This window comes from Hypanus sabinus, chromosome 15 (genome assembly GCF_030144855.1).
Source record: "Hypanus sabinus isolate sHypSab1 chromosome 15, sHypSab1.hap1, whole genome shotgun sequence".
Lineage (NCBI taxonomy): Eukaryota > Metazoa > Chordata > Chondrichthyes > Myliobatiformes > Dasyatidae > Hypanus > Hypanus sabinus.
In genome coordinates this window covers 57253209-57263745 of record NC_082720.1, presented here as the reverse complement: position 1 = coordinate 57263745, position 10537 = coordinate 57253209, and the positions used below count along the sequence as shown (strand labels likewise).

Below are 10537 nucleotides of genomic sequence, written 5' to 3'. Positions count from 1 at the left end.
GTTGTGGGTGATGAGGAGCATATAGTTAAAGACGGCATTGTAAATGACGCATTTGTCTTATAAAAGATTTAAGGAAAATTTTCCTTGTATCTTAACAGCAGCTTGAATTTTTTTCATTGAAATGTACAAATGCTTAGACTTCCAGTGCCTTCCTCTGTGCTCTGTATGTACATCAACACTCTGTGACTTGTTTCATACAGAACTAGTGAATGGTTAAACAGATTTTAGTTAACATGAGTTAACGTGAAACTCATGTTGGATAAACAAAATGAATGTTGTTTTTAATTGAGTGAGGTCATCAAGATTCCAATGGCAATAAAAATTAGATTAGCACTAATTTTCTGAAGGGAACTGAACTTGGGCATTTTGCAAGCCAATACTGAAGAAGTTCGAGAGGAACCATCAACCACTGTAGTGCTTGCACATAGGGGAATACATCCTTACTTGGCTGGATCTCGGAGAAGGAGTGGTGACAATACTGTGTTGCATTATTTTTTATTCTTTCAAAATTAGGTCCATAATTGATTGAGGCTTCTTCAATTTGGCTTCACATTGTTCTTTATGGAGAAGATCAATCTTTGTGACACTACCCCTGCAGCTGATCTCAGAAGTCTTGCATACATGTCTCAGTAGGCATAAAAATGCTGCTATATTCTTTCAATACTACTAAGCAGAAACCAATTAAAATTCGCAAAGAGTTGCTTATGGATAGCTTTATTGTAATACTGATTGAATTTACCCTTCAGCAACTGACAGTGCCCGTGTGGAAGATTTTCCAACCGAATTATAAATGAAGGCTTCAGTAAAGATGTGAAAAACACACATTCAATCAAAGCATGTTTTTTTCCCCTCAACCTTAGGCGTCTGGCTGACCTGTAATTCATTATTACTGTTGTTTTCCAATCAGTCAAAAGTTGTTCTGATAATGAGAAACTGACTGCTACTCTGCAGATCATTTCAATAAGGGCTGTTTGATCCAAAGGATTAGGACAGGATTATGTCTTTGAGGATCTGCGTTTCTGTCAACATCGTGTGTGCAGTTTTACACTTTCTCAGGATAAACTCTCTGCTTTACGATCATATACTAATCAATTTATAAAACATTGATTAAACCAGACTTTTAATCCACCATAGTCCTTTTGACTGTTGATGAAAAGCAATTGTATTGCTCGCTCAAACATCAGAGCGTTGTGTTGCAAACTGTCTGACGCCATTACTAAATTATCTAAAATCCAAACTAGATGGCAAAGTTTTAATCAGTATTTCTAAATTAAGTTGCAAAGAAATGAGTTATGGCATACGGTATCACACATAAATGCACATGCTCCAACATATGAGCACCATGTTACAGAACTTCTGAACGACCAGATAATTTAAGTAGATTTTTTTTGTGCTACGTTTCCTTTCATTCGATGTTTCTATTGCTAGGCACAACTAACAGGAGATAATTTTAACTGCTCTTTTAAATGAGGACACATAAATTTTCAGTTCAACCCAGTAACCCAACTATTATTTAATGAATAATGTACCTGATCGAGTAACAGCTACTGAAGCCAGATTCGTTTGCTCAACTGAGAATTGGGTGATATTATAAAGAGAACGGGTCACACGAATAAATAAATAGATTAAAATAAACGTGGTTAAAATGAAAATGTAACAATAAGTAAAGAGTTCTTAACATTGGTCATGGCTAAGTAATTAGATAAACCAACTTCCCACCTGATTGGCTGGATTTTCATCCCACTGACGATACTTAGTGGCTTTGGCTTTGCAATTTGATTCTGACACGTCGTTGTTTAAAGTTTTTGGCGCATTCCATTCCACTCCAATTGTGTCTGCTTTAGTAACTCCGACTTTGGATTTTGCTGGACTGTATGGTTTGAGGAAAGTAAAATCACTCTTAGCAGATTCCGGAGTCAAACAGACCTTGTAATAATACAACTGTGAGGCGGGCTCACTTCCCCCCACTTCCAAAAAATCAGATGGTACTTTGGAACTCGCTGTAACTTGGAGATTTATATTTGATGTTTTCAATATATCTGGCGAATTAAGATGCTGAAGGCAGCAGCAATTCCAAAAAGCTGTGCTGTGATCACGGACATTATTTATATACTGGTGGCATTTGATGGCAGAAATAATAACTATTGCCACGATGAACAGAAGTGAAAAGGACCCCAGGCTGATTATTAGGTAAAATGTTAAGTTGTAATTTTGTTGTGTCTGTTCGGACAAGTTGCTGATTTCAGGTAGAATTTCTGTAATGATATCTATTATTGAAAATATGACGGTGGCTGTTGCCGAAAGTGGCGCTTGGCCATTATCCTTCACAAGGATGAGAAGCCTTTGCTTAGACGCGTCCTTCTCGCCGAAACGCCGTGTTGTCCTTATTTCTCCTGTATGGACAGCTATGTTGAACAGCGTTGGATCAGTGGCGTGTAGCAGTTGATAGGAGAGCTTAGCATTCTTCCCCGAATCAGCATCAGTGGCAATTATTTTGGTTACCAATTGGCCTGGATCAACAGTTCGCGGGACAGTCTGAAAAGCAGCAGAACCGTTGTTTGGCCGCGGGGACAGAATAACGGGCGCGTTATCATTCTGATCCAAGATAATTATATTGACTTTGACAGTGCTACTGAGCGGTGGAAACCCAGCATCCTGAGCTTGGATTTGGATTTGAAAATCCTTAAGTTGCTCATAGTCGAATGAACGTAGTGCGTAAACTTTTCCATTATCCGAGTTGATTGAAACATAGGTTCTCGAAGGTAATCCTTGAATCATCCGGTCCAGGATGGAATAAGACAGATAAGCGTTTTGATTCGAATCTGGATCAAATGCTGTCACCGAGCAAACTGTGGCGCCGGGTGGATTATTCTCAGTGACATAAATTGTATAGGCTGACTTCGAAAATCTTGGCGCGTTGTCATTCACATCTGAAACCTTCAGTAATATGGACTTGTAGGTAGAAAGGGAAGGATATCCAGAATCAGTGGCAGTAATGGTGATATTGTACTCTGATACCTTTTCGCGGTCGAGTGGCTCAGCTGTCATCAGTGTGTAGTGGTTATTAAAGGACGACTGAATTTTAAATGGAATGTCCGGAGAAATCAAGCAATTGATTTGGCCATTCTTTCCCGAATCTGGATCGGTGACACTGATAAGAGCGATTACTGTGCCGATCGTCGCGTCTTCCATCACTGGGCTGGACAGCGAAGTTAGAATCACTTCGGGAGCATTATCGTTTACATCTATAATATCAACCAGAACTTTGCAGTGCGCAGGTATTGCATATGGACCACCTTTATCCTTAGCTTGTATGTAGAATTCATAATTATTCACTTCTTCGTGATCGATAACACTTTTAACTCTAATTTCACCTGTCTGGGAATCAACATTAAACAGTTCCTGTACTCTAGGGGGAGTATGTCGACTGAAGGAATACACTATCGCACCATTGGAGCCTTCATCCAAGTCGCTGGCATTCAGTTTTAGCACCAATGTTCCCTTTGTTGCATTTTCTTCCAAGGAAACTTTGTAAGTTGTCTGTTGAAAGACAGGTTGATTATCATTGGCATCTAGTACAATAATGGAAAGTAGCGCGCTGCCCGATCGGACTGGAATCCCGCCGTCAACTGCAGTCAGAATGAGTTGATGGATTTGTTGTTGTTCTCGGTCCAGCGCTTTCTCCAGCACTAACTCAGCATATTTGCTGTGATCGCTTCGCGTCTCTATATCCAAGATAAAATGCTCATTTGGACTTAGCCTGTAGGTCCGGATGGAATTTGTACCCACGTCGGGATCGTGAGCGCTCTCGAGAGGGAATCGTGTGCCCGGCAAAGCTGATTCTATAATTTCCAAAGAGAGATCCTTTCTCAAGAAACTTGGGGAGTTATCATTTATATCCATAATTTCCACTTCGATACGATATAGTTCAAGAGGATTTTCAATAACGATTTCCAGATGCAGAAAACAGTTGAAGCTAGGACCACAGAGCTGCTCCCTATCTATCTTTTCATTCACGAATAGGATGCCATTTCCCAAATTTACTTCCAAATATTGCTTTGAAGCGTCGGTAACTATCCGCAGCCTCCTGGCTGATAGCTTACCAACGTCTAATCCCAAATCGTCAGCTACGTTCCCCACAAAAGCTCCGTGTTTTAGTTCTTCGGGAATTGTGTAGCGAATCTGTCCAGAAATTAAATCAGTAACACTGGACACCGTAATAAAGCACAACACTTGCCTTGTTAGTATCCACGATCTCTTTCCAGTCAACATTTCCAAGCTTTCGGATATATATTCCAGTCTTCCGATTAAATATTTAGAAATTAGTGTAAGATTATCACAGGCGTAACTTCTTGGTTTGGTAACTTATATAATTTGCAAATAAATCAACAATTTCAGTTAAAGCAATTCCTCTTTCAGAAATGTTACCTTCTGTTGAAGCGTCGTTCCCATCTTCTTCAAACGTGCACGATCGTTCTGCAATGATACCCGTTACTCTGATGTTGTATCTCAGTTAGCACAGCGGGCTCTGTGTGTCTGTGTATGTGTATGTACGTGGAGGTGGCTCCTTTGTCTGGAGGGTGTGAAGACTCTGCGCTCACATTTCAGTACTCTGTGGCGGACAGCACCAGCGCTCAATCCAGCGGGTAACGCTTGGTGTGTCTTAAAGACACAGTCCATGCAGAATGCGATTGGTATTCAATATAAAGATTTTTAGCTTTCCTCGATGTCTGATAGTCCATGTCGCCAAATGACTTGAAAATGCTTTTCCATTTGGTTTCAAATACTTGAATTCTTACTTTCCATATAAAATGCTAATTGAGATTATATTTTCTCTGATGAAAGCAAATCATTTTGGTAATGAATGATTTCTTTCGGTATAATTAAGTGTATAATGTGCTCTCAAATCAAAATTGACAATCAGATGATACGCACAAAATCGGGTGGAAGCTTGCTCCTAATAATTTACAAATCTTCTGTGTATTCGGCAGCATTCTGGTTCACTTTGAGTTAACTTATTAAACTCATTACAGTGCACTCACGCGAAAACTGGCTCGCCTGTTTCCCATTGAATGTCCAAACTCAATGAGCCTTGACATATTCTTCATTGGACCCTTGGCAAAAATCCCTAAAGGGACTAGAATTAATTCTGCACTGAACACCAGATAATCACTTTAGCGTTTGGTGGTTATATATTTTGGGAGCCTAACGTAGTCACATTTACTGAAATACATCATAAATATCCGCTGTATTCAGGGATAAAGTACAAATATGAGGAGAAAGAATGATGGATGCATGTTAACGAGAGAGAGATTTAGAGTGCCATAGTGATAGATGAACTGGCATGTGGACCAAGTAGTGAGGATGCTCAATATGTAAATGTAGTCATCTTCTTGGTAATGATGGTCATCAAAGCTGAAAATGTCAGCCAGCTCTGCAACACAATATGAATGATATAGATATGCAAAGCAATTAAAGCATTCACCTTCCTCTCAGAAGAAAATGCATAGAATTTTAATTGAAATCATGCACATGATGTGAGCAGATCAGTCCTGTGATGCAAGCAGGGTCCAATTTCTAATGCATCCTAAAAGATCAAAAAGAAATAAACAATGAATCATGGTAAATTATTAGTTGTTACTCTCTCTTTTGACATCCTATCCATAGATATCCTATGTTAATTGATTGCCTTCAGATATCAGTAGAAGACTCAACAGACAAAGAAACAGCTGAAAATGATTACCAAGATGCACAGCATCAATGAAGAAAGAAATAGTCAACTCTTCTATTTGGTTAAACATTTATTAACACAAAATATATCAGACCCTTCTCCTTTTGACTTTCTATTGATGCAAGTCTCGGAAGAGTTAATTTTGGAAATATACTGAAATTGATGGTAATATGATACAATGAATCAGTGCTTATTGATATTCATCATTCACCGAGTCATTTCCTGTTAAGAACGGGTTAAATGGGCCACATCTATAAAACAATATATTATTGAGCAAAGTTTCTTTTTAGTATTGAAGGCTTTAGGCAACAAGTCCTTGGCAACATTTGCGAAATGAGTTCCCATGGAAACAAAATCACCGGGGCCGTTTTTTTTTGTTGTCCTGAGATGTTGTATAAGATATAAAGAAAGTTGATGCTATGGGAGAAATTAACTTGAAGCAGAAAGAATATCAAGGGACCAAGAAGCAAGTCACAATGTTTTGAAGAAAGTCTGCAGATTTAACATTAAACCATCCAGGCAAAGTATTTCTCTACTAATTGAATGGTAGAAGCAGCTGAAGTTGTGCCTCTTGGTGCTACAATTGATCCAGAATGCCACTAGCAAGAACAATAATTCCCTGACACACCAAAGGAATTGGTTACAATAGATGCATAAAATACTAACAGTTGATCCGAATGGAATATGTTGCAATACAGGCTTGAATAAAGAATACTGAAATCCTTTTGAGTTAGAACCTGAGCTGGCTTAAAGAGGAGAACTTAGCCCTAGGGTAAGGATCTGAAATATGCTTGGCTGAGCCAAGGGATTAGAGTGCGGCTGAGAGTTTTCCTCTCAGCTTGTAAAATACATCTTTCTGAAAATGCCTGACAGGATTCATGAATTCATTGTGCAAAAGTTGAACACATTTTCTATTACTACATACCCTTCAAACACATAAAATCGATACAACGTTTTGCTACCTCTATGGCACTCAATGATTTCTCTTCCCTGCATCAAACAGCACAGATTAGCTAAGTTTCTGTTCTGTGACCCTCTTGGTAAACTCAGCTGTACTGTATAGTCAAAGAGTTAGAGAGTGATCCAGTACATTAGCAAGGGGAATATATTATATCATAGCTAATATTTAGCAGTTCATACATTGGGGAGGTATTTCCTCTCTGTGAGGCCAAGATCAATGATAATGCTCACAAATTTGCAGCAGCCATTGGAATTTCTTTCAAAAGATAAGTCATCAGTGAGAAGGCTCAAATTTATTTCCCATCCTTCATCACCTTTGAGCTGGTGAAGGTGACTTGGCTTCTTGTTGATTGACTGTCTAATTGAACCATTTCAGGGTCAGGTTAAGAATTGGAAACATAGCTATAAGAAAGTAATGGTAAACCAATAGTTTCAAAAACACCAGTGTTATTGTTACACTTCCAACAAAATTTTAAGGCTCACTCAGCCTCAATATACTTAAAGTATGATATAAAATACAAAAAAGTACCTACTGAAGCATAACTCCATCAGATGTGAATGTACTCAGAAAGCAATATGGTCTGGATGAGTGGGGGGAGGGTTGTTCAGTCTGTACTGAATCCCACACAACAACCTCCTCATCTAACCAAAATAGATTACAACAAAATATGAAATAAAAGTTCAAAGAGGGTATTGCAAAATATTGGGAGATCTGTTGGATCTACTTTGTTTCTAGCATATTTCTAGCATATTTCTAGCATCCACATTCTTTTTTTTCATCCTGTATGGTGATTGCTTGTTTTGTGAAAGCTTCTCATTATAAAAGTCTCTTTGCAGTTTGACCTGCACTGATGATAATTTGCATCTCAAGTGGCTTATTTTTAAAATATAAAAGAAGAAAAGTGAAAATAAATTGCTACTGAAATTTACAAAAAGGTCCTGAATTTTATCTTGTCAACATAATACTTTGATGATTTACTTACCAATCAAATAAATTAATTTCTTTTACCAAAGATGTGAAATGTTAATCTAATGAAGACAACATTTTAATTATCTTGCAAGTAAACATTAGCCAGTTCAGCAGCGGCACTGCCACAGAAGAGCCATTGAATTACATTTTTCATGCTGCTGATGAGGAAGCAGGCAGGGTATGAGCAATAAGGTGTAAGAAGGAAGCTTCAGTCTCATAAACACAAGAGATTCTGCAGATGCAGATCAGTCTCATGATGTATTTTCTCTGCAGAGGATGTGGAATATGAAAAAGAAAATCCCTAGCGATGTCCCTTCCTGATCAAGATGAATTTGCAGGTGAGTAATTCAAGTAGCAGTCTACAAAAAGACAGATTTACTGTCGGTACATTTAAACAAATGTCAGGTACCATGCAATGCACTTTCCTTTTGTTTGTCACAGTTATGCAAAGTATATTTTGTGACTAGTTTCCTCATTTTAATTAATCACATGAAACAAATTATTCATAAGAACTTCCTATTGAAAGTCTGGGAATTGCAGCAGCTTCTGACATGTATCATTTTTGTTTTTGCATTCCTTCATTGTTTTGTTTAATATCCCTGTTATGAATTTCTATCCCAAAGTTGATAACAAACACTGCTGATGTGAACTTAGACAGTGCAACTTTCAATCTTTGATTAGTTAGGGTATCATGGCCACCTGAAAATTTCCTGAAATGAAAATTGCAAAGCCATACATTTGGAATTTCCACATGCGTTATCCCAATGTTGTGACATAAGTTAAGGTCAGAAACAAACATAACTGTGGGAATATGATGCAATACATCTGCCAAAGCACATAGTGAGGTTTAGACCAGGTAAGGGGGAAAGTTGATTGGTGGGAGGAGGTAGAGAAGCTGCAATGTGATAGGTGGAAAAGTTAAAGGGCTGAAAAATAAGGGACCTTCCCATCACATTGTATCACATATCACTTGTCAACTTGTAATCCTTCCTCTCTCCCACATTATTATTTTGGCTTCTTCTCTCTCCCTTTTCCTATCCTGATGAAGTGCCTCAGCCTGAAAAGATGACTGATTATTTTCCCCAATGGATGCTGCCTTACTAACTGAGTTCCTCCAACATTTTGGTTTTATTAATCTGCAGAATGTGTTGTATTTATAACTAGGAAGTAACAACAACGATTGGAACAGCAGATACTATGGCAGAATCCTTTCCAATTTAGTTGAACAAAAAACCTTGTTGCAATTATCAATACCACCCTTAGAGCATTGTGAAGTACTATATTCTTCATATCACTCAAAAGTCATACTTAATTGAAAATTGGTAGAACATTAATTGCTGAAATAAGGTGCCTAGTGCCCAAGACTTCCAACACTCACTGGAGTTTATACTAACGAAGGATAATCACTTTGTATTCTGAGAAAGTGGTTTAGATGCTAATAGACTATTTGACAAAATGGAATGTCTAGATTTGGGGAGTTTTTCAAGGCATACCGCCAACTAATTGGAAACTGAAATGACCAGATATGTCTTTACTCAGAGCACAGAAGGTACTGAATGGTATGCCACTGAGCTTACATCAGAGCATATTTGATAGATATTTTATCGGAAATGAAAAGGCTGAGGAAAAGTGGATCAATTGTAGGATTAGCTGAACCTTTCTGAATGGTGAAGAAGCTCAGTAAAGCTGCATGAATAATCCTTATATGCCTTGATGAATTTTGCAGACTTTTACCTAGACTTCTGGAACTGTCTGAGAAAAGTTTATTGTCTCAGTAAGCCTGCTATATTATCTGGTGTTTGAGTTATACGACCAGTCAAATGCATTGGCTTTCTTATTTTGCTTCACATAATGATTGCTCTTGCTTTTTGCTTCCATTTTAATATGCCAGAGGAAATGATCGGTCTCTGAAAGCAACATGTAACTCTAAAATAGATAGAAGCTTATTGTGTTTGTTGCTCGGATTACTAGCATATGCAGGCATTCTCTTGTTTATGACTGGATTTAATTTTGTTTGATTTCGATCTTTTTCTTAGCTGAGCACATTTAATGTTTGAGATGACTTGAGAACAGTGAAATTACTGTCTGGTTTTGTTTTGAATACCAAAATAGGCCTACACATGCTGCAACAAAGACTGCAATGAAATTATCCCCTCTCTTTACTAATAGGTTTCATCTCAGTTTGAATGAGTATTATTTTTCAAAATATCAATACTACTCAACTGAGAAACAGGGATTTGAATGAAGGTATCATTGGGGCTAGTTCTATTGCAAAGCTTTGCCACATCCATGGTTTTTGATCAGATAATCATCAACCCATCAGTTACCCTTGGTTGATTTGAAAACTGTAGTTTATGAATGAAAGATTCTTGTTTACTTGCAACAACCATCCAACATTCAGGTATTTTTGATTAATATCATGCTTGCAGCATTCCAAAATTATTCTTCAATGATTTTACTTTTTTCTGACTCAAAAACAGAAGAATTATCTTATGGGATTGCATGATTGATTATTCTGGTCTATTCTGTTCCATTGTACCTTCAAAACCCATCAGCTCTGGTGAAATCGGTACCTAGAAAGTGTTGTTATTGCTTAAAATTGCTTTGTGCATTCACTGGTCCCTCAGAAACTGCATAGGCACCAAAGCCTTTGACACAGCACATGATTTAAAATAATGCTAGTATGTTTCTCTCAAGACTCTTTTTTATTGGTGTATGAGGTCCCACATTTGATTTTACCCAGTGAATGGAAGATTCATGATGGAACATCCAAAGGAAACAGGGAAGAGATTTAACATCTTATTTCATGTTACAAGTTGTTGCATATTACATCAGAAATAAATTAATAGTAATATGTACTTAAAACATGTCAAAAT

General features: G+C 37.7%; 1 protein-coding gene across 1 annotated transcript; it reads right to left on the bottom strand.

Moving 5' to 3' along the window:
• Window positions 1-1698: 1698 nt before the first annotated feature.
• On the bottom strand, window positions 1699-4272 carry LOC132405171 (protocadherin-10-like). The gene has a single exon (XM_059989868.1). It carries the CDS (start codon window positions 4270-4272, stop codon window positions 1699-1701), a length of 2574 nt encoding a protein of 857 aa, XP_059845851.1.
• Between the last annotated feature and the right edge of the window lie 6265 nt (window positions 4273-10537).